This window comes from Gobius niger, assembly GCF_951799975.1.
Source record: "Gobius niger genome assembly, chromosome: 4".
In the NCBI taxonomy this organism is placed as follows: Eukaryota; Metazoa; Chordata; class Actinopteri; order Gobiiformes; family Gobiidae; genus Gobius; species Gobius niger.
The window spans coordinates 23,141,476-23,166,498 of NC_136855.1; the positions used below are offsets into that span (position 1 = coordinate 23,141,476).

A 25,023-nucleotide genomic window follows, 5' to 3' on the forward strand; every position below is an offset into this window, starting at 1 on the left:
TAGTTACCAATTGTTTTTACTGCATGTTATTTGCATAGATAGAATCAAATGCAAATGTAGGCTATCGAAAAATTAAAAGTAAATAAAATAAAGTAGCTTTGTAATTTGCAGTTATATGTGTTTTTCGTGCTTGACATCGCCGTGTTTGGCCCGCGACTCACAGGCACTTTTTCATTTTGGCCCTTGGAGACAAAAAGTTTGGGCACCCGTGGTTTAGATGATCCTCTTTCAGCAGTGCTTCTTTGTTGTCATTCTTCTAGGGATTATTTACAAATTGTTTGACAACACTCCTGAATATGTGACATGGTAATAATCTATTAGTCATGTGAGGTAATATTGAAGAATCTTGATCCTTCTTTGCAGAGACACTGATGCCCTGGAGGTTTTCGAGTGCAGCATGAAATGTAACCTCGCTATGACACCACACGCCCAGTCACTATCACGAGAGGCACGTTGCTGTCACTCAGCAATGTCCCAGCCGGGCCAAGCCCAGAGTCAGACTGAAGGCAGAGCACATCTGCCGCATGAATCAGGTTTGAAATGAGAAGTTCGCTGCCAGGAGGAAATCAATCTACAGCAGATAGCCATAGAGTTATGGTAAAAAAACAAGAGCTGAGATTTCATGACTAGATTTTGTTATGTGACCTGAGAGAACAATATACTGTACATATGATTTGACACTTCTTCAATTGAATTATTAACCACATACCAATAAAATAGCAAATCTAATGATCTCTATTAAAGTAATAGAGTACGAGTGTATTAAGTAATATATTGTTCTTTGAAATGAATCACAGATCTAACCCCAACACAAAACTTCACTCATAAACTTTGAAATTGCAATATATTTGGTGATGAAGTCCTATTAGTCTTTTTATTATACCAAACTAAAAATGAAAAACTTTAAAGTTCCCGTGTCATAGGAGGGAAATCAGTCACAAACGTTTCCAGCGCATCCTGGTAGTATTTATGAGCCACAGAACAGGCGTGAGCCGCCCACGTCAGTTTACGTCTCACGAGGTTTCTTGATGTGTGGGGTGTTTGGGAAGAAGGTGCAGTGCAGTGTTAGCTTCTCCTGGTTACGCAACATTTCATTTGTGTTGGTATGAATAGATCTGTGGGGCTTAAGCAGAAGATTTTGAGCAGGTTTAAATACAAGCTTCACACACTTGGGAGAAAAGGGTAAACAAAGAGAAGAGTAAGAAATGGGAAGAATGCCACCAAATGGTATTTTCTTGTGTATTACAAAAGCACAGGGATTTATTCCAAGGATAAATTAAAATACATTTGCTGTTTAAATGACACACAATACAAAGAAATACATTATGAGCACGAACAGGTAAGAATATTAATTATGGTCAAATAAATTAGGCAGTGTTATCCTCAAAGTGAAGGACACCCTGTAGTTTGTGCAGGAAAAAATGGTCCTAAAGGTGACTGTGGGGCAACATATGTAGAAGTTAATAATATAACATTAGGCCAGAGTACACCATTGTTACACTAAAAACAATCTGCTCTATCATTTTAAAGGTACACTGCGTAGCATTTTGGTGTCGGCATCAATAGAAAACATGCTCCTAATGACCAGCTTGACACAGAAAATGCTATTGCATTGAAAGATCAAATAATGGATTTGGATGAGAACATAACCTGTTTAACTATCAAATTCTGCTGCCTTTAATCGACATCTCCATGGAGACGAGCTGGAGATGTGCCCACTCCCGGTAAAGTTACAGTCATGTCTAAGGAGAGCTGTACCGCTCACAGCAAAGGCACATGTTTGTTTGTACATTTATGATGTACTTTTCAATGGTGAAAATATCTGTCATAAAATATATTTATATGTATTTCAATTTTCTCTATTGGGTAAACGCGGTGTGGCTTTAAGTAATTTTGTTATAAATGGATGCCAGTTCAGCTCGAAGTTTCTTAAAAGTAGGCCTTTTTTGTGCTTCATATTCCCAGCAGTAATTCATAATTGTTGAGATTTCTGCAGGGCAGGAGGATGGGGGAGGCATGCGGTATCCTGGAAGACAATGGACAGTTTTTAAACATCTTATGATGCACCTCACCAATCAGGCAAAACTTTATCAATTCCCTTGTATTATACTGCCCTGTATAACAAATCATCACGTGTATCCTCACAAGCACAACAAATCTGCTCAACATTGGTATAGGCTACAAGTTACTACAGTCTAAGTACACCCTGCCATAACGTTGATGCCATTTATTTAAAATTTCAAATTAGAACTTGCATTTTTTCATAAAATTAATAAAACGTGATAAAACTAAAACACTCTCAAATTAATATTAATTTTCCTGCAAAATGTGAGTAAACCTTTTAACCCCTGCCTTAAAAGCGCTTTTCTCCAGTTCGGCTTTACCCAAATCTAAAAGGTCACAAACTATAGGTCAGAGTCACACCTCATTTGAAAGCTAAGACCCACAAAACTCATCTAAATGGATCCTGTTCCTCGTGTTGTTGTCACTGTTTGACATTTTTGTTCCCAATGCTTTTTTGTGGCTTTTTCATCCTTGTTTGAATCTTTTTTTTTTGTTTGAATTTTTTTAAGAAGCTTTGGGATTTAGGTAAAGCCAAACTGGAGGGAAAAAAAATCAATAAAATACCCAATTAGTATCCTGTGTCATCTTTTTTTTAAAATGAAAAGCACATAGTACCCCCTGCAAAGAGTCCCCATACGCCTGGTTGAGAAACAAACTATAATTAAGACTGTTTGTGTACTTTACTGTGATTTTTCACTGTAATGTGGTATGTCCACACGTAGATCCGCTGCTATCACTTTATACACCTACACAATTTGTAAATCCACTACCATTGTTGTTCTATGTCAATTGTTGTCGTCTTACCTTATTTACTTCTTATTTACCTTCTTTCTTATTTATCTATTTATTTCAATATTCTTCATGCATGCCCCTAAAGCCTTATAGTTTAAAGTTGTATAGCTTATTTTTATCTAAACTCTGTGTTATATATGTTTGTTGCACGTCTTCACCGAGAAAAGATCCTAGTTTGTGAACCTGTTTACAAACAATGGCAATAACAGCCATTCTGATTCCACGTTACCTCTTTCCACCTGGTCTCTTGTCTGGTGGTTGGTAAAAGACGCGTACGGGACCATCCCCAATGAGAAGGTTTCCCAGAGTAACACGCCAAAGCTCCACACGTCACTCTCTGTTGTATAACGACCTGTATCGACCAGCAGAGGGCAGCACAGCCAAAGGACAGAGCAGTCAGTTCAGTGAGTGGAGGAGGCGAGCTCGTGAAGCCGCGATGACTGACCGAAGTTGAGGGCTTCGGGAGCAGTCCATTTGACGGGTATCTGCTTCAGTCCGCCCTCTGCAGAGTAAACGCCGTCATCCTCCTGCCGGGACATCCCAAAGTCACTGATCTTCACAACGTGCTTTTCTCCAACTAAGCAGTTCCGAGCTGCCAGATCCCTTCGAAAATGCGAGACAGCGTGAAAAGATATGGAGAGACATGCATAAGTGAACAGAAAGAATAGCAAAGTGAGTGTGGTTAAAGAGCGTGGTGAAAAGGCTTGTGGCTTGTCATGTCGCGTGTGCGGCGCTTTGACATGAGCCAGGGGCCTGCTCTGATCCCGCCGGGCAGAGTGTAGCGCGTTCCCTTAATGAGCGCGTGTCACAGGCCTATGTCTCCTATGCTTCCCGACAAGGTCTACTGACGCTTCATGAAAGTGGCTCCAAGCCTAACACTGCATGAGCACTGGGGTATACAGGGGAGGAGGAGTGCGGGGCCCAGAAAGGGACATGAGTGACATTTAAAAAAAAGATTAGTGCTTATAGTGGAGACATGAGAAGCAGCGACATATTTCCGGAGGCTAATCTTTGAAGTATTGCATTTCTTCATCTTCCCTCATGCTGCTGGGTAGGGTTACTGGGGTAAATGTTGGCCGAAGCAAGGATTATAGGGCTGCAACTAACCATTATTTTGTTAATCGATTAATCTACTGACTTTTTTTTTTTTTACGATTAATCGCTTGGCTGTGAAAGGAGCATGGAAATAGTATTTTTTCCAATTTTTCTACCACATAAAGCTAAAGTGGTGCCTCTTGAGGACATGTTGATGGAGTAATTTTAACTTGAACGTTTGTAAGAGACTGTGCTAATTCTGCTTTCTGATTTTGTTTATTAGAAAACAATGAATCGATGACCAAAATAGTTGTCAGCTATTTCAATAATAGATTTGTTGTTCAGCCCTAATTTACAATGTAACTTGCAAGATAAGGCAAGCTACACTCACTCGCATGCATGTAAGCTACAATAATTAATATAAAGTTGTCTTTTTAGAGCAAGTGCTGGGAGACTGAGGCACTAACCACTGCTATAATGGACTCATATCATAACTGTTAATATAGGCTGTAATAAAACATAATGAGGGGGGGAAGGATCCTGCCACAATGAGTGACAAACTAATGTAGTCATCTTGCTGCTCCCAAACAAAGATGAAGCATTAGTATGATGTAAAACTGCATGAATCAATATGAAAATGCTGTGATACTATGGGGAATAAGGTGTTTCATGGTTACACCGATCATTGAAAGTAATTCTAGGGCAGATATGGTTCTGTCTCACATGCCTTATATTTTTAGCAGTGCTGCTTGAGTGGGTGCTCAGAGTGCTGAAAAAGTAACTGTTGGTTTTGGTGATGGGTGCACATGGTTTCCGTGTAGCTTGTCTCTCCGCCTCTCCTTGAGTGCCCCTTGTTGATCTGCTCAGTGTATGATGATTTTTGGTGGTCTAACCTGTGTATGCACTTCCTGCTCTCCAGATACTCCATCCCAGACGCTACGTTTTCTGTCATTTTGACCAACAGCTTGGGCTTGAGGCCCACACCCCCAGTACGCAAGAAGGTAAGAAAGTCACCCCCTGAGGAAAATAACATTACATACTGTACATTTGCAAAATATTGACTGGAATTGACTGTTCATGGTAAGAAAAGAGACTCACCTGAAACTAGCTCCATGATAATGTAAATGGGCTGCCTCTGTGTGCACACCCCGATCAGCTTCACAATGTTGGGATGGTCGTACTGTTTTAGGATCCTAAGATACCGATAAAATATATTATTAAAGTGAAACACATGATATGCAGTGGGAGGAAAAAGTGAGTACACCGTTTGGAATTTCTTACATTTCTGCCTAAATTGGTCATAAAATGTGGTTGGATCTTTATTATAATCAAAAGAATGAGTAAACAGTGTCTGCTTAAACTAATACCACCCAAACATTTACATTTTATCATATTTTCATTGGCCATAACATGTAAACATTCACAGGAGAGGGACTGGGAGGAATAAGTACACTGCCTGAATCTTGCTGAACTGCAGCAGTTTTGTAAAGAGGAATGGTCCCAGATTCATCCTGATCGTTGTGAGTGTCTGATCTGCACCTACAGAAAAGCAGTTATTGCTGCAAAAGAAGGGTCAGCCAGATATTTAACACAGGGTGTGTGTTCCTCCCAAACTGCTCAACTTTGGTTTGTGAAAAAAGCTCTTGGCTGCTCCACAGCACTACTGGAAAAATATGCTGTGGACCGATTAACCCAAAGTTGAACAGTTTTGGAGGAACACACAACGTCACGTGTGGAGGAAAAGTGGAACAGCACATCAACATCAAAACCCTGTCTATGTGAGGTTTGGTGCAGGAGAATCATGAAGTGGGGCTGTTTTGTTGCCTCAGGGCCTGGACAACGTGCTATCATCAATGAAAAAGTTGAACTAGATATTTTGCAGAAAAACCTTCACACCAGAGTGGAATAAGTAAGTGAACCTTGTTTTATAGCAGAACTAAGTAACTCATGCCCCTAGAGGCCATAAGCATTTATTTTTTTCAGTCAAACTTTGCTGTAAATACTGCTTAAGTGGTGCTAGCTCACAGTTAGCTTTGCTCGTTAGCCTGTTAGCTTCTTTTTCGTGAATCCATTAGTGTTAATTGGAGCCTCCGGGTCAGAGCAGGGAAAGTTGCAAGTGTGGTTATCTGGCCAGAGACACCAGGGAGAGATGAAAGACTCCCCAATCATCCCATTAGTACTTGTATTACCCCCTACGGACTACGGAAAGGATTTATTAAGATAAACAAGTTACTTAGTGCTGCTTTTTTTAATAACTGCTTTTCTGCAGTTGCAGATTAGACGCTTACAAAACTCTTTACAAAACTGCTGCAGCTGAGCGAGATTCAGGCGGTGTATTTATTCCTTTCCTCTTCCCTTAATAAAGCTCAAACCACTATTTATGACCAATTTAGGCAGAAATGTAAGAAATTCTACACGGTGTACTTACTTTTTCCTCCCACTGTAAATAGATTGTAAATCATCGTTAATGCATTATTATTATATGTGTGTGTGAACATGAGACAAATGTATGTAAACATGCCAGGTCGGTCTCGATTCATTTTCACCTGTTGTCTCAGCCATAATGTTTGCTTTGACTGGTCGAATCCCCACCCGTTGGAATCTGGTTGAAATTGTGGGTTTCTAAACTTTGAACTCTTTACGAAATATAATTAATCAACCCTTTTGTCAAATGCTCTTTTACTGTTGAGTAGCTGTGGTTCTCAAACTGTGGAACCTACCACTGCAGACACTCTTGCTTCTTAGGTGGTAATCAGGGTCAGTGGGATTTTAGACATTATCCATTTTAATTTGAGTTGTTTTTTTCTGGCTTGGACTTGGTTTGCACTCAGTTTACCAAACTAATTTAGACCCTCAAATATTCTTTTAGGTGATACTCGGTGGAAAAGGTTGGAGAACCTCTGGCATACAGTATATACTAACCGGGCCTCCATCAGAAACTTGTTCTTTTGCTCTGGAGCCAAACTTTCTTTACAGGATTTCACTGCTATAGGGGTGTTGTCCGCACGCAAATGTCCTCTATACACCTCCCCAAAGTTTCCCTGTAAGAATAATCATAGCATCATCATCATCATTTGGAGGGATGAAAATACAGCAAAAGTGCATGAATTTCCCCCCGAATGACCTTCTTTGAACGTAGGATTGAGTAAATGATGCAACCGTTAGTAAGCACTACATTTTCAGACTTGCAGTAACTACAACCACCTAAAATACTACTTGTAGAAGGAGTACACAAAGCGTCTTCCTCGTCAAGGGCTAAACCTTATACAGAGGAAATGTATGTAAAAACATGTACAATAGCTTCTCCTCTGTGGACTCCCCATAAAAAGAGATTCAGAAAGTGGGACTTTCCTGGCTCAAGTCTTTATCAACAGTGCTTCATTTGTTAATACTAGGTAGAGATAAAGAGAATGGCATAATACATTTAAATAATGTATTTCCTTTCATGCAAATCTATAAAGTTTATTTTCTCTGACGATAATTCACAAGTTTCATCTAACGTTTGAAAATGTGTTTACTCACGCGTCCAAGAAGTGGCCCCAGAATCAAGTCATCATGGTCTAAAACCCACTTGTCCTAATAAAAGACACACATTAACTCTATGCATTTGAAAGTGCGTGAGGGAGTGTCGGGTGGTGCACCTTGTTCACTGGTTTCTTGAGGACGATGTTGGATTTCTTGGTGACGTGTTGGCGAGTGGAGAACAGATACTGGATGAGTTTGGGGATGCTTTGGAAACTGTCGCCGTCCAGACGATACATGTTCTGAAGACGCACAGTGAGGAAGTTACAAAAGGTGAGCCCTAAACCCCATCGCGACCAGTGCAGTTTTATCATGGCAGACATTTAAATAAAATTATCTCATCATACTTTCCGCACAGCCTTATTCTTTGTGGAGTGAAGTTTTGCATTTCATTAAGAGCCTCGGGCAGTTTTACACAAATTAGGATTTTTTTTTACATTTTTCTGCATTATAAAAGTCTTTTGTCATCTCAACGGATTTTGTTTTTACCATGACCCATTTACCTTTTCCACTGCAGTGTTATACAACAGCTTGTTTTGTCAACTTCTATGTTTTGTGATATGTTCAATTTTCATGTATTTTATCTTCCGACATCACGTCTGACTTTTTCGAGAAGCACAGTAATTGTAAAATGAAGTATCCTAAGCATTTAAAGAGGGGGTATTATGCTTTTTTCAATCACATAGCACCAGTCTATAGCTCACTACAATGATGACGAAACCTTCTGTTGGTCTGTAAATGCAGTAAATTAGAATAACTGCCTTGTATAAAATTGCTCTCTCAAAATGGCTGTAGTGAATGTCTTGAAATAGGCCTCTGTCTCTTTAAGAACCTCTGACCCTTTCCGACACGCCCCCTCCACACGCTGTCTGTGGCATCAGTGGGGAGGGGGTTCTGCTGAGGAGCAGTGGTTGGTTACTCGGCTGGTGACGAAAGCTCGGAGGCGTCTCCGGGAGGTGGGGGCGTTCCTAGGAGACTCAGGCAAACCTATCCCTAAAATGGCCGCCATCAGAGTTTTTACAGATTACTCAAAAATACGTGAATGTGCCAAGGCAACACTTCAGGCATGTTTATAATGAGGGAATGACATAATGACATGATGTAAAGCTTGAAAAAGTCGATTTTGCATAATACCCCCCCTTTAACAACTTTGCCGGATGTGTTTCATAGCTTAAAAACAGATGATGCAAACAACTGCGTTTGCTTTTTCCAAACCGTTCTATCATCTATCTCTCGGATATACTTACATCTGCGTCTTGAATGAGGAAATGCTTGCAGGATCCATCCCACTGCACAGACAGCACATATCCAGGCTTTTCTCGGCTTTTCCGCACCAAAAAGTCCCCGTCGTTCTGCAGCAGTTCTTGGACCTCCAGTCTGGGGATGGCCCCGTGATACCAGTTCTGCTGCACCACAGGAAGGTCTTCATCTATTGCTTGGCTCGACACTGGAGGCACCTGGAAAATTAGAAATTCACCGGCCAGTCACCATCATTTCTATATCGAGGCCACATTATTTGGAAAAAACTGTAAAACATTTAATCGTTCATTTTATTGCACTTTGAAATTCATCATTGCGGTGGCTACTGACGTGTGAAAGAAGAAGTTGCTTTCGCGGCATGTGTTAATGAGTGGGGTCAGAGAAATTATTATATTGCAAAAACGTTTGATCTGATAAAACGCATCAGACCATATATTTACAGCATGCGACAGCCTAGAGGATAGATTAGATTAGATCGATTCCCAAGCCCAATTTACACCCTGAGGTATTACTGCCCTGGTCATTTCATACACCCCCCAGGCCACATTTAACCCCTATTACATCAGTAGTTTTGAGAATCACTTTCATCTTTCTACATATTTTATTTATTACTGTGGCTCAGTCATATTCCAAGCATGTTACGTCGGCTTTGTGAAGCAAAAAAGTAATAAGAAAACAACAAAAAAGCAACTATCCCAAAACCCCTTTCCTAATCTTAACCATTCCGGACTAGTGCTTACACCAGCGCGCTTCACTTCCTTTCACACTATAATGCCCTGCCTCACAAAGCCTATGGGCAAAAAAGTTCTGAAGTAAAGAGATAATTTATTTGGAGAAGCTGCGCGTAAGGCAGGTGGGGATAATATTATGCCTAGTCACGTATTTCTAAAGACACGTTGCTCCCAGCACATATTAATGAGTGCACCCCTGCAGGGTCATGCGTGTGTCCCTCTGCTGGTTGTGCTGATAAATGATTATCGGTGAGATGTTTGAGGTCAGACGGAAATACAGAAGCAGTCTGACACAGATGACCTAATGGGCTCACACCGATACAGAGTGTGAGTGAGGGGAGACGTGAAGAGAATGGGCTTAAAATGAACACGAGCTAACAGGTGTAGGAAGTGGAAGAGCAAAAGTGAGTCTGTGTGAAACCGAAACTTCTTACTTCAAAGCTGTGGTAACTTTGACTGATATACAGAGACTGAATAAATTACATAATGTGACAGAAAATTAATACATTTTAGCCGTTACATTGAGCGACATGTTAAAGCAGTCCTAACTAACTCATGCCCCTAGAGGCCATAAGCGCCACTGCAGGTGTCGTAGCATGTTGGTTTTTTTTACTCATTAATTGTCCGTGAGAGTAAATACTACGCTGACAGAAAAGACATAAGGAGTGAGGGATGTTGTACATCCAGTTACACAATGGAGATACTTTTTTTTCACTGAAACTTGGCTGTAAACACTGCTAAAGTGGCGCTAGCCCGCAGTTAGCTTTGCCCATTAGCCTGTTAGCTTCTTCTTCGTGATTCCATTAATCATCCCATTAACACTTGCTTTACCCCCAGAGGGACTACGAAAAGGATTTATTATGGTAAACAAGTTACTTAATACTGCTTTAAGTTAATGCTTTAAATATTTTTAATCGGACAACAAAAGCTCCTAAGCAACTACTTCATGCATTGATCCGAGTTAAATGGGTAAAGTTATTTCAGATATTGTATGTGTGTGTGTGTGTGTGTGTGTGTGTGTGTGTGTGTGCGTGTGTGTGTGTGTGTGTGTGTGTGTGTGTGTGTGTGTGTGTGTGTGTGTGTGTGGAAAAATCCATTGTACATTTAGTGCACACTCGAAGCCAGATTAATAGTTTTGTCAAAAAAAGCGGGGAAGATACAAACTAATTATGAGAATGCATCTGTATTGAGTCTGAACGAAACTCCTGAAAGAAGTACGTACCTTAGCTTTAAACAGGCCACTCAGGTTACTTATGAGTCCATCCATCCCAGTGAATGGACCTTGTTTTGCGTCCTGCATCATAATAATAATACATTAACCCGAATATATGACACAATAACAAATGTTTCACTGCACTAATACAAGTGAGACACATTGCCTTCTTGGGGGGACATTTACTAAGCATTTGCTCTTGTGCAAATGGAGTAGCACGCACAAAAGAGTCATTTCTGCTTTTTTCACTCATGCAGCATTCTTTCATTTACATGTGTGATTTGGAGCCCTAATTCTGTAATACATGCCATTTCAAATTAGGGGTTGCACACCCACAAAAAGTCACATTCTACATTCCAGCTTGCACTTGCTATTTAGCACCTGTCTCGATCAATGACCTCCAGTGTTTCTTTCTTTGGAAGGGTAGAAAGTGTTTAAAATAATGATGTAGCTGATTCAATCCTTTTGCAAATGTTTTATGATTTATATTGTAATTACAGTGCATAGTTACATGAAACAAAAAACTGCAGAGAAGTGAAATGCCTTCTCCTTCTGCACAAATGGACAGATTTTGCACTTGGGCATCACTCAATCACACAGGCAGGATTTTTGACAGCTGACAAGACTCAATAACAAACAAAGATAAGGGAAAACTCGTCAGATTTCTTTCAAACACTGTACCAGCCTTCCATCTCTAGGCTGTATACACACATAGGAAAGGCATGTCTTTGAATTGAGAGTGAAAGACGTACATTGCTTGTATTAGAGCAGACCGACCCAATGTCCATATCTAGCTGTAGGGCCGGCGGTGGGTCCTGGGATCCCAGCTGGTCCAGTTTCTCTTTGAGCAGCAGCCTCTGAACCTCCAGCTTGGCCCGGACTCCCTGACACAAAAACACCTGCCCGCGGCTCTCCTCCAGGGCATGGTTTTTGCTGAACTGGTAGACCCTGTGCAGATGGGCATCAGCCTTCACAAATATGTCAAACATTTCATACTGAAAAACACAAGATTATGACATTGAGAAAGTTCATAGGAAACTGTTCAGACATTGTAGACCATTCCCCCGCAGCAGGTCCCCACTGTTACCGCATCATTGCATAAGACACCGTCTGACTTTGTTGCTCTCTTTATATCAGCATTCTGTACATGAAGCTACAAATCAATCAATAAAAAGGTTCATGAACTTTTGAAAGGATCTGTGTGGATTTTTCAGAACGGGCACATAAATAGATTAGTTTGTTGCTCTTTTTGTGAGCTACAGCCGTCCAACACATGCACTAACATCCCCAGCGTCACAAAGCCAAGATTCTCATTAAATAATCCTCTGTAGCACTGACCAAAAGCAGAACCTGACATTTGTTTTATTGCACCATATGGACTATGGGCATGATTAAGAATTTGCACATGAATCACCTTTTTGGGACACTCTGACAAGTTTTAAACCTATGACTCTTTCAAATGACCTCACTCTTTCCCAAGAGTAATTATGAGGCGGCTCCATATCTGACAATATCTCTGTTGTAATTTATAACCCAGGGCTGTCTCCTGAATATTCACAAGTTAACATTGTGCAAAGTGACCCTCTGCACTCAGTTCGATGCTCAAGCTTTACATTATGACCACTTCTCATGTCCAAGTGTTCTACTTTTTATAATCTTTTCTCATTTTTATCCTATTTTTATTTATTCTTATTTCCTTATTGTTATAATTCCGCCCCTTAAGATTTTTGCTTTTACTTATTGTAAGTACGATACCTCTTTCTTCTACTATTTAACTGTTTGCACATTTCCTGTCTGTTTTGCACACCCTGAGTGATCTTATTGAATTCCGAATGTAACAAGTGAATTTCTCCGTTGTGAGATCAATAAAGGATTATCTTGTCTTTTTCTACACAACTGAGAGCAGGGCAGGGTAGAGTATCTTATTATTATTACACATACAAATCGCTTGGTCATAGTTACATCTATTGCCCTCTGTCAAATCATGTAATGCACAATGTAATGCGTGTTTCATTATTTGCTGACCTCTGACCTCTCTTGACACCGTCTCTTTCAGAGCGCAGCTCCTGCTCCAGTTGCTCCACCGTTGACTGCTTAGACCCCAGAGTGCGAGCCACGTCCAGCAGCTCCTCCTCCACGGCTGTTAGTCTGAAGTCGGCAAAGGCAAAGACGTAAGAACAGATCACAGGGAAAAAAGAATGAAAAAACATATCATGCGCTATAGACTTTTTAGAGCTCTGCTATAATGTTGTTTCCTCGTAAAAAGAAAAAATATCAAAGTGTGTTTATCTAATAGTTTCCAGTTTTTGTCTTTAGGCTGTTTTGACTCATCTCCACTTTAGCAGTAGGAGATGAGTTTAGGCATTTTGTGTGCTCAGAAATTGGAGCTTAATGAAGTTCAACAGTCCTTGAAATCTGCACTGGTTACAGCATTGCATTTCCCCCCCCCCAAAAAAAAATAATTAAAGTTAAAGGCACAATGTAGGCTAATCAGATATGTGGGAAATACTGACCAAAGTGTGATTATTTTTTGAAAGTCCGTTGAAATTGTTAATTTTTCTAGAGCATAATAATACGTGTCAGAAAGCATTTTAAAAACAAGATAAGAGTACTAGAGCATGAGATCTTCTGCTTGCTCTGACTTGTGTTGGATGTTCTCCAGCGTAAGGTCATTAAGCTTGATCTCCGGGGAGCCGAGGCACTCATTCTCCTCCAAGATGTTCAAATCAAATTCGCCACAAGCTGGGTCTTCCCCCATGGACCTGCCCATGAGCACAGAGGTTACATGATGTATTAGGAGAGCACTGTTAGGCCCTATTAGGAGGCTGTGCGGTACCTGTTCTGCTGGATGAAGCTGTCGTACTCGCTGAGAGGATCGATGGCAGTGAGGGCTGAAGACATCTCCTTGTGGATACGCACCACTTCATGATGCAGCAGAGTGGATATGTCAAAGTACTCCTGGAGGATCTCCTTTCTGCATCAGAGGACGCGGATCCACGGAGCACAAATTAAACAGGAGAAAAGCGGACGGGCAAAAGCTGAACCTCAAGGTTAAATACAACAGAAAAGAATAGTTATTCAGCCTCTCACTCTCTCATTTATGTTCCATTTGTGATTATCCATAATAAGATACTCTCCCCTGCCCTGCACACACTGTTGTTGTGTCCCTGAGCAGGAAACTTCACCCGCATTACCTGCTGTAGTCAAATAGAATGGGCATGAGGCATAAAACCTGCCAAATCACAACATAAAACATCCAAGTAAAAAACTCAGTCGTGCAGGAGTTGTCCATCTTAAGGGTTTATTAGGTCTTCTAGTAATGATAATATATTCTTGTTCCTATGTGTTGTTTCATACCTGACAGTTTCGGCTAAAAGTGCAGCCTTCCTCTGAGGTGTCACTTGGTGTTGCTGTGACATCACCTGAATGAAACAGTTTTCTGAACTCTGTCTTGCCATCTGCTGTCCGACTTCTTCAGAACTGTGTCCCAGATGTGAGAAAGTTGATCCATCCCCTCGTCCCGGTTCACAGTCTGGAGACCTTGATGGCTTCTCTAATCCAATGGATGGTATTTGTTGCTCATCGGTACAGGAAGACAGAGCCAAAACCTGTTTAAATCAGCTGACCAGACAGGCCATAGCAACACCCCTGATGACACCCCGGAGGAAGGCCACAGTAGCAGCCGAAGCTGTCGGGTATGAATTAACACACAGGTTTGAAGGTTCTGGAGTCATATAGATCCAAAAGGCTTCATCAGCAACACTAAGGTTTCCAGCTCATTAGGCAGATAGGTGGATGAGAGGTGAAACGTGCTACACTTCAACTACAGAGTACAGGATTTTAATATAGCAGTTTTCAAAACAGATGATATGTGAGTTGGATTAGTATGGCTTGAACTTCATGCCTCTACATTTTGGTTTGCAGCTATAAATATTAATCCTACTCACTTTACACTGCCACACTTATAGTCACCTTTCTAATGTGCACATACTTTACTGTTCCCCAGAAGACAAGGGTTTCACCTCGCTGATGAAATGACACTTTTAGAGAGGAAACTGATGCACGATTAGGTTACCACATAAGGGAAGTTTGAATGAATTGTCTAGTTTAAATGATGTGCATTTTCTATTTCGAGCACAGAAATGGAACCAATTTCCCGGATTAATAGTGATTAATAATACACTTTACTTACAGTATGAGCACCATCTCCTGCTGCAGTGACTGCAACGTACTGAGCAGAGCCGGCTGGATTTGGCTGTAGTGCTGCTGGTGATAGACCTGAGCCGCTCTTACGGCCAGAACATAGTCGTTGTGGAGGTCGTAGAGTTTGACTGAAGCCTTCACGTAACGTTCTCTGGCCTTTTCCCGCTCTCTGTCTGAACACACAGACACACGGCTAACAAGGGCAATTTTGCGGTGCACCACAAACACACTGAGGACTGCTCACCTCGGTTAGCTTCCTGGTACTTTCTTTTGGCCTGAACTGCTTCTCTCGCTGCTTGTCTGTAGCTGTTCTTCAGCTTCTCCAGCTCCATTTGAGTTACCTGTAGCAGACACTCACTTTTAACTCACTGAAAGAAGAAAACTGCCGTCAAAAACAGTATCTATAAACATCAAAATGTTACCAGAATTACTCAAGTCACTGATCTCTTTATTTGTTTTGACTCGCAGGGGTGCCCAAAGTGCAGCCCAGGGGCCAAACGCAGCACTCAGATACAGTTTTGGTGGCTTTAGGCTTTTTGTTCTTATGGCACACATCTCTAGAGATGGTACTATTTACTGCAACTTATAAATGCAAGGTACGATAATAACAATTTATGGTTTTGAGCCTAAAAAACAATCACACGCATTTTTTACACTGCTATTTAATGCACTCTTTTTTTTCGTGATTATTTTTTAGAACAGATAGATAGATAGATAGATAGATAGATAGATAGATAGATAGATAGATAGATAGATGATAGATAGATGATAGATAGATGATAGATAGATAGATAGATAGATAGATGATAGATAGATGATAGATAGATAGATAGATAGATAGATAGATAGATAGATAGATAGATAGATAGATAGATAGATAGATAGATAGATAGATAGATAGATAGATAGATAGATAGATAGATAGATAGATAGATAGATAGATTGACAGATAGACGGATTGACAGATAGATGGATAGATCATGGAAAAGAAAAGATCTTTGTGAGGAGAAATATGACAAGTGAAAATAAATATATAAGAATCAAACATAGCACTGTTGCAGGATTATACACAGAAAGTTAAAATACAAAACACCACAAAATGAGACAAACAAAACAAATGACAAAATGAACCAATTAATGCAATACCTACATTCCATATGCGTACCCTGGTTTGGGGTGATACACCTTGTCATGATACAAAATGTATTGAGATTTAAAAAGTCCCTTTTGAATGTTTGACAGCAGTGACCACTGATATGTGACCTGCCAGGCCGTGTACAATTCAATATGTGGCTCTCAATGAAAACGTTTGGACACAAATTAAACAGGAGAAAAGCGGACAGGCAAAAGCTGAACCTCAAGGTCAAATACTACAGAAAAGAATAGTTATTCAGCCTCTCACTCTCTCATTTATGTTCCATTTGTGATTATCCATAATAAGATACTCTACCCTGCCCTGCACACACTGTTGTTGTGTCCCTGAGCAGGAAACTTCACCCGCATTACCTGCTGTAGTCAAACAGAATGGGCATGAGGCAAAAAACCTGCCAAACATAAAACATCCAAGTAAAAAACTCAGTCGTGCACCCCTGGTTTTTCACAATCAATAATCATCAATTTCATCATTTATTTATGTATTTTTTTAGTTAAAGAAAGAACTATCATAAGTGTTACGCAAATACTCTCACTTTAAACTTTTTAATTAGGGAACATCACCTTTCAAATTACAAATTTGGAAGGCCTATGTTACAGACTGACTGCTCTTTGCACACTATAGATGTAAAGCTAAACTGAAACAAAAACAGCAGTGACTAAATATGTAACAATGTGAGTTTTAACCCTGTGACAAATAATCACTGAAAAGGGCTCAACTGTAGTACTTGTTATTGTATTTAACAGCAGTTGATTATCATTAAAAAGGACAGTATTTGTTATTTTATTTGAACAGCTTAAATTTACATAACAGAGTAAAGTATGAATGACTAAAGAGAGGGAAGCCACATCGTGCTCTTCATATGAGCCTTTGAAAATGAACCATCATTGAATCATTTGGGCAGCGATATAATTGAGTAATAAAAACAGTATGAGGCAAATGCTGCAGATTGCATTAAAAATAGATTTGCATTGGCCCTTTGCACACCATTGAGTCTCGTTTGGCTGACTACTGTCAATTTGCAAAGACACCACGGCTGTGCTCTTTCATCACATTTCAAATTACAGTGACTTTGATTAAAAAAAAAGGAAGTGAAATGCAAAACTGGCATCTTACAGTAATACTTTGGAAGGGCATCAATGTAGTGGAGAAGTGTGAGAAGGAGTAACTTGGTAAATGTGTTTTGAGCCACCAAGGTCTACCTTATGTGTATCTATAACACATTATGATAACGTGACTGATATATGTTGGGTGTGGTGGTGTATGGGAAGTTTAAGATGTTGAAAGTTGAATTGGAATTTACATGGGGTTTCCAGACAGTGTGTAGGTAGGGAAACGCCTTTGTAAAATGAAAGTGGAATCCCTGCTCAGGAAGTACAATACTTGTTCTGGTGACCAAGGAAGTGTAAGGCCGAAAGAGGAAGAATATTTTTACAGGCCTATATTTTGCTTGTATAATAAACCACATAAGGATGTTCAGTTTTAGCCCATGCCGTCGCTGCGTTTCTTGATAAACTGGACAGTCAAAGCGGTTTGTTTGTGAGTTACCTTGTTGAGCTCCTGTCTCAGGACGCTCCACTGGTCGGCATAGTTCTTGCGGAGCTGTTGTTTGTCTCTTATGAGCAGGGTCAGCTTGCTGATGGGACCGTCCTGGAGGTCGTCGGAGCGCCTCTTCATGAGCTGACTCAGGCCCTCTGTCTGGGAGACGAGCACTCCCCAGGACTGCAAACAACACACACCGTCCGACTTTTAAAGCAATAGTTTCTCTTCAGCTCCAACGCAGAGAAAGAGTTGATGAGCTGTGAAACATTAGGCATCAAAAATGGATTGCATTTCTTTGAAGTGAGCGCAGCACATCAAAACACATTAAACCTTCTGATTAAATTTTAAAGCAATAACAGTGTTTTTGAAGTTGTCAAAGTGAAAACGTTGGATGTTTTTTTTCGTTATTGTTGCTTAAACATGTAGGTTTGCTACTTTAAGTTAAGTGGGTAGAATCGCCATATTTACAGTACTCAAGTAAGAGTAACGTTACTTTAAAATGGTTTCACTGAGTCAGTGTAACAGTTTGATTCATGGTTCAAAATCCCATAAAGCAAATAAAAATGAATAGTAAAAAAGTAAGACACATTTGATTTTTGATTTTTTTACTAAAACATGGTAAACACAATTATATTAAAGATTTTGCTCAAGATTGCATCCAGCCTCCTTTAGTTTGGCCATTTTTGTGAAGTTTATATTTTCACTTTCTTATTGAACACCAACAGGAAGTGACATAGATGAAGGCAAACCGTTTTAAACTGTTGCTGAAGTTCAAATAAAAATAACTTTTCTGCCCAACATTTCTTATTAAAAATGCTGCTTCACTGAAGTAAAATGATAATTATGCAACTGATGAACTTGAAGCTGATGTTATCCATCTACATAAGTCATATTTTCAAAAGCATTAAAACCTGTCACATGCACTTTAAGTATCTACCTGAGCATTTGTATCACTGCTTTGTACTTTTACTTGAGTAATAATCTGAGCGCTACCCATAAATATTTGGGCTTCTCTGCCTGCCTCTGGTCCCAAGTAATTAGGGCTGTGCAATTAATCTAAATCCGATTCCGATTTTGATTATTACACTAAACAATTACAAAATTAGCATAATCGGGGAAAAATTGCTTATTAATTTTCCCCCCAAAAATAAAATATTTTAAAAACTTTTTTTTTTTTGTAAAGCAGACTTGCATTTCATGTGCCATGGCTCCTGCTTCTGCCTGACATATAAACAGGCCGCGCTGCTTAGGGCAGGTGTGAAACAGAGACTTCCCCTTAATGGAAGCATTGAAATAATTTTGTACTTTTATGACTGTTCCCAAAAAAGAAAATACTCAGCATAGTGTCTTGATAAATAAATAAAATAAAGATTGACTTTTTTTTTTAAAGGCAACAAATAATCGTTTGAATAATCTGGATTTCAATTATGACTAAAATAATCGTGATTATTATTTTTTCAATAATTGAGCAGCCTTACAAGCAATTATGTTTTTGAGGGTTATGACACTTGCTTATTGTACTGGCCCTTCATTTACTCTCATTTGAGCAACAGTGGCTCCTCAGAAATAGCATCACCTGCCTCTGGTTCAAAAAACTTGAAAAACAAGATCTTCCATTTTTTAAATAAAAATATTAAATCACACTCAACCTATGAAAACCTTTACTGGACTCTTATGGCAGTCATTGGTGTAGAGCTTCTGACCTTGTGCAGCTGGCTGATGTGGTCCACTGAGGACCCAGGCTGGGGTCTGTCCAGTCTCTCCACCTGGGCTGTCATGTGGTGCAGCTGAGCAGAGAAGTCCCTCTCACTCTTGGCTCTTTGTCCCATCCACTTCTTCATGACCTCCATCAGGTGCAGCTCAGAGTCCAGCAGCCGCAGTAAAGCCGCGTGAGCCTGAGGACAGCGCAGGTCCTCCCCAAAACCCATCCCTCCTCACACTATAGGCTACTCAGTAATTGGCTTCAAAAACAACAAGCAACAAGGATGCAAAGGTCTAATCACACTGTTTCAGCTGGCTGTAACTGCCAGGTTTTTTATGTGAGACCAAAAAGCTTTCACTTCCCTGTGAAAAGAGCAGTGGCTCAAATGCCACTTCCTTGTGTGTCTAACTGTGGTCTGTGTGTCACTGTGATGTGCTTTCCTATACGTTAAAGCCACAGCCTTTATGTTGATGACCTTACTTCAAAGTGTGAGATTCCAGGTTAAATATTGGGCAAAAGAGCATTATGCCCTCAGATTTAGCGGCATCACAATGTACTTCAATGGTGAGAATGTTTATTTTCCCCCTTTAGAAACTCTGATGGACTGAACACTAAGCCCATTTACTGTCAGTATTTGCTCATAATTCATTTTAGCTTTACCAGCACCCATTTTGTTATACATTACCGTGGCATGTGTGGTGTCATATGGGTGCAATGTTTGAAATATAGGTTGACATTTAATTAAATGTATTATTATTGCATAAATGAACAAAATTGATTTGTCATAGCTCCAAATAAAGCTTAATCTTTATAGTACCTATTTAGTTTTTTTTATTTTGTGCAGTCAATACAAACATCTGCCTAATATCCACAAATACTGGTTTTGTGTATTGATCATTGCTAAATGTGTAGACTAGACTAGCACACCCTACACCGCGAGACCAAGGTGTTATCTTAGTTGCACTTTACTGTTGTGTTACTTCCTCTGTTCAAGTTTAATGATACTGTCAGAGCAAGTTTGTGGCAGTAATTGTTTGAACATTATTCTTTTTTTATTCTGCTGCTGTTGCTCTTTACTAGCAATGTATTTATTCTGTGGTACAAACACAATTCATACTACAACATTATCTGTGAGAGGAGGCATTTCCTTCGTAACTTCTCTTTGGTAAACACAACGTGAACCACGGAGTCTCACTTCATTAGATGTGCTCTCGAGTCGTGGAGCTCATGTCTGGTGAAAACTTTTGGCTGAATTACATTAGCTATACATCATCAAACAGATTAAGTTATTCAGTGTATGTGCTCCCTCTTTCATCGTGGCAAAACAAAATCAAATCAGTCAAGTACAGGGCTTTTAATATTGGATGCTGGGTGGGTCCTGGTCTTTGTGTGGAGTTTATTTGCATGTTTTGATTCAACTTTATAGAAAAGAGCAACACTCTGAAATTTGCATAGATCTTTATTTTAGTAGAATCTATAATTGACATCAATTAAATAAAAGAGGAAAACAAGAGCAAAAACCTTTAAATTACAAGAAAATCACACTGCACCATTCATAGTACAAAAATAGGCCTTATTTTAGAGTTTTGTCTCATGTAAGATAGTCATTCATGTACATTGTTTATAGGTCACAATCTGTAAGGTACTGTGTGCAGCCACAGGCCAGCAGGAGAACCTCGGAGTTGTCCAGGGCTGTGCTCAAGACGACCCTGCCCCACAAAAGTGTTTCCATATATTGAAAATGTGCACACACGCGTGCAGCGATCAGATTCAGCCCTTTAGTCGATGAAAATGGGATACATTCGCGCCCCGCTCCACTGCTGCTCAACAGGGTCTCTGCAGATCTCCATCAAGGCAGGAATGACAAAAATCAACAAAATCAAAGGAATGCAATCTGTAGGAGAAGCTCAAAGTGTCTCAGCACTAACAGCAATAATGTGATTGTCTTTGGTTAAGCCAAAGATATTGCTCCATATTAAGTCACTACATGCTAAGGCAGGACTCAAGTGCTTTCAAAAGGTTTTCAACACCATTTAAATACTTGGAGCGTTCTGGCACATGTATTTGAACTATTTTAGTATTTGCTTTTAGTAAAGGGCGGCACTAATGCAGCCTACTTTCAGAAAGCACAAACCTTATACACCAGTTATTGCAACATCAAATTATAATAAATAATTATATGTGCTCACTATGAGGCATTACTCATGACAGAACACCCAGTGTTTTTCATTCGTTCTTACTGGAAGAGATAATTGCTGACATTTCAAAAGAAAGATTCATAATGCAGGGCACATTCTGCATCGCTCAGTCCAAACTAATCGCAAAAAGTTGATCAAAGTCCCACGTTACAGGAGGTAAAAACCCAGCTCAAAAGCCTACAAAATTATTTATGGAAGCAATTTGAGGCAACATTGGCCAACTTATCTGTTGTTTACTCTGCAGCTGGATACGATTCTGTGGGTATTACATTTTTAAATTAGCACTGCTTTAAACCAGGGCTAATCACAGACTTAATAGCAGCAGCACTAATGTCTTACCACACACTGCCCCCGGGACATCACTGCACTGTCACAAATAGTGTTTCTAAAAAGCAAATTTTCTGTTTAACGCTTTGCTATTCCCCCCCCAAAAGAAAGGAAAAAAAAAAAAACAGCGAAAAAACCCACCATAATAAGCCAAACACTCCACCTGCACAGGTCATCAGAGATTAATTAAGTTTCCTGGCTAGAAGCTGTGTTAGAAAATCACTACTCTCCTTTGGAAGAAGGAATTTGAAAAATACCTCACTTTATCTTTTAGTATATAACCTCTGAACACGTTTTGTAATTTAAATCAGATCTGCCTCTGCATATTAAAGAAATAATGTGCACTAAAAGGCCTCCTTCCACAAGCACGCACATATAAAAATTCATGGGTGTGCGTAGATGGGCTACTACAAAAAGCAAAGGGATTTGGTTGGTCTCGCTTTGACAGGGGTTTAGAATGATACATAAACAGATAAAGGACGTGAAATGAAATGCAACGTTGGCAACCTGCAAAAAACAGACGGTAGTAATTGCCTTAACGTCTAATGAGAGCTGCAGCCTTTAACTCGCTCATTCTCCATTTTCTACAGCAGCCTTTAGTACATCATGAAAAGTATGGCCCCAATGACTGTTTAAATAACTGCATATGAAACTTTGCTGAACGATACGATGAGAGGTAGATAAAAAGGATGAGCAGCTGCACTTTTGTATGCACATCACCATGACAACCTCTCTCAGCAAGCTCCACTGTTTCTTGAAGTGGAAAAGAAAAAAGAAAATCAACACAAAAGAGGAGAAACCAGAGCTTTCTAAAATGCTACATGGAATGAAATCACATGATGCATTTTTTTAGACCAAAATGATTTTTTTTAAAAAGACTCCAGGTTTCAAAATGAATGAATAGTCGCTGCAGAAGCATTGAGCGTCTAATTAATTGGCAAGAGATGATCAGAAATTTAAATTGAAGACTAGAGGTGTCGGGATGCTGATGAGGTGGCGCTTCACTGAGCTCATTTCTAAGCAGTAATAAATATTCCAGCACACACTGCGAATGTGATGGGAGAAAAGCAGAAAGGCTTGTGCCACCTCTAAATACAGGTGCACCTGAGGGACTGAAATTAAACATCCCTCCGCGGGACATCACGACAGGCCTGATTGAAGCTTATGTTGGGAGGACTTTGAATCCCAAATGGTTTTGGAAGCAAAGACTGCGTGACTCACAGCTTGTTCTGCCAGAGCTGAGACGGTTATTTCTACTGTTTGTACAATAGAAGCGCTAAATCCATTCCCATCATCACACCTAGAATAAAACGGATTAAAAAGTAACAGCGCTTTTCTCTGCACAAACACAATTAACGTCTGACAAAAGGAGCAGAGGACAGAAAGCTCTCAGACAGTCTGTCTCGGTTACTTGTGATTACTATCCATTACGTTTGCCAATATGTGTATTTGCACACATTTCTAAAGCACTTAATGTGAATACAGGATTCACTCTAGAGAAATACTGCTTTCCAAACAGAAGCTTGGTGCGAAGATCTTTCATCAAACGCTATGTGATCTGAGATGAACTAAACTAAAAAGGGTTCGGTCGCGCATATTCTAACGCACAGCAATCTCGTCCGGCTACTGCACGGAAACTGGTGGAAATGGCAGAAAGAAATGAGCAGCAAACAATCATAATTTGTTTACAGTAACAAAGAAAAGTCGAGCTGAAGGAGAAATGCACTGAGCACAGACAGAGGCTGTTAGTGATCAAGGGCCAGAGGAGAGAGTGCCTTTAATAGAAAGTCGCCCGAGTGTGAAGAGAGTGAGCCGGCCGCATCCACAGCTCAGAGACAGAAGAAACAAGTAAGCTGATGAAGTCCACTGAGACCGAGAGGACCGAGAAGGAGGGAGATCAAACCAAAACCAGAGAAGACTGCGCCAAAGCCCAAACTTATCGGACACATGGCGGTGAAGGGTTTTAAAATATGGGAATTTAAAGAGCACTTTGTGTTTTGATAAAGGCAGTCCTCTCATTATGGACGTCAAACTCTTCATTTTCAGAGTCTGTGTTTGCACAATCATCACCCCACACAGTCGGGATGCCCCGGTACGAGACCACTCGGTTACCCCCCAGGCTGAAGTTTCCTCCGAGTCGAGAGCCGGCCTCCAAGGAGGGCAGTTTGATGTGGGCCCCAGAGCGGAGCTGCAGCAGCAGGAAGACCCCAGCAAAGGTGGCTATAATGGCCACACAGCTGAGCACTGCGACGGTGATGGGCAGTCGGGAGACCATCTCCCCCTCCAGGTTGCGCTCTCCCTCTCCCCCCACCATGAAGCTTCCAGGGGTCTCTCTCAAGATCTGGTTCATGTGCAGGCAGGTGCCTGGGATTGTGTCCAAGGAAAAGTGTGGGGGACAGGACGTGCACACTGGTGGGTTGAGGCTACTGCAGGTCTCACAGGGCGCTGGGCAGGGCTCACAGGCCTGGACGGACGCAGGCTCCACAAAGTTACCCACTGTGTAGTTCAGAGGCCGGGAGCCCACGGAGTAGCCTGAGGGACATTTTTCCACACAGCCCTGCTTATGGAGGTAGTAACCTGCATTACACTCTGAAACAAAGCACAAAGACAGTGCCCAACAATTAGTCTATTGCACAGATCACAGACCGAGAGCTGGAGTGCAGCTGGACACAAACTATGAAAGATTATCATTGATTTGCCACAGCAATGCTTTTAAACACATTTGTACATTTGTCTGTACTTGATTGTTTAAGTGGCAAAGTCGATGAGTTTATAAACCAATACATTTCAAAAAAGCTGAACATATCATGACGATGGACTGGAGGCTACTTTTTCCCACTCAGTATAACTATTAATAACTGAATTGAATAATTCAGTTATTAAAAATAAATAACTGTTATTCATGCAGTTATTCATAAATTGAATAACTGCAATTCATGAGAAAAGTCATCTATAATTTAACAGCTTAATCACAGGCTTGCGATCTTTTAAAATGCTAGTACCAGTGGAAGGCAGTAGGGGTCAGACTTTCGCTGTGACAGTGAAAGGCACTGTCCTGAATATCTTCAGACCATGCCTCCAGCAGGATTATGGAGAAACTAGAATTAACATAGCACAGCTTGGACACAGAAGTGTCTTCAAACCTTCAAAGGTAAATTATCAAATAAATGAGATTCACTAAAAAAATAAAAAAGGCAACAGGATAAACTTCAGAACCTTTATCTCGCTCACCTGACAATGACTCACTTATTATTCAGCTAATTTTAGCAGCGGGAGGAGAG

At 40.4% G+C, this 25,023-nt stretch overlaps 2 protein-coding genes and 1 long non-coding RNA gene across 5 annotated transcripts in view; 1 reads left to right on the plus strand and 2 right to left on the minus strand.

Moving 5' to 3' along the window:
* Positions 1–1,261: 1,261 nt before the first annotated feature.
* fes (FES proto-oncogene, tyrosine kinase) lies at positions 1,262–19,816 on the minus strand. 2 transcript variants are annotated; one of them, XM_079554881.1, is made up of 19 exons: positions 19,219–19,816; positions 17,522–17,695; positions 15,065–15,161; positions 14,810–14,993; positions 13,454–13,591; positions 13,260–13,379; positions 12,643–12,765; positions 11,370–11,565; positions 10,627–10,698; positions 8,661–8,870; positions 7,533–7,655; positions 7,414–7,467; positions 6,814–6,932; positions 4,990–5,084; positions 4,785–4,908; positions 3,302–3,459; positions 3,086–3,208; positions 1,873–2,026; positions 1,262–1,511 (listed from the first exon to the last, which is right to left on the minus strand). In XM_079554881.1, the coding sequence occupies exons 1-18, from the start codon at positions 19,441–19,443 to the stop codon at positions 1,884–1,886; spliced, it is 2,478 nt and encodes an 825-aa protein (XP_079411007.1). In that variant the 5' UTR covers positions 19,444–19,816; the 3' UTR covers positions 1,262–1,511; positions 1,873–1,883. The 2 variants fall into 2 exon arrangements, 1 of the variants encoding a protein (XP_079411007.1); XR_013792798.1 differs by lacking the exons at positions 3,086–3,208; positions 3,302–3,459.
* LOC306961921 lies at positions 3,400–14,916 on the plus strand. The gene is made up of 4 exons (XR_013792799.1): positions 3,400–3,528; positions 4,811–4,892; positions 12,674–12,788; positions 14,812–14,916. It is a non-coding gene; the product is annotated as an uncharacterized lncRNA (long non-coding RNA).
* Positions 19,817–20,677: 861 nt separating the features above from the next.
* Positions 20,678–25,023, minus strand: part of furina (furin (paired basic amino acid cleaving enzyme) a) — a 63,750-nt gene continuing 59,404 nt past the window's right edge. For both annotated transcript variants that reach the window (XM_079555830.1, XM_079555831.1), the window contains exon 16: positions 20,678–24,331. In XM_079555830.1, coding sequence (XP_079411956.1) covers positions 23,721–24,331 — 611 coding nt within the window. In that variant the 3' untranslated portion in view covers positions 20,678–23,720. The remainder of the gene's footprint in view (positions 24,332–25,023) is intronic.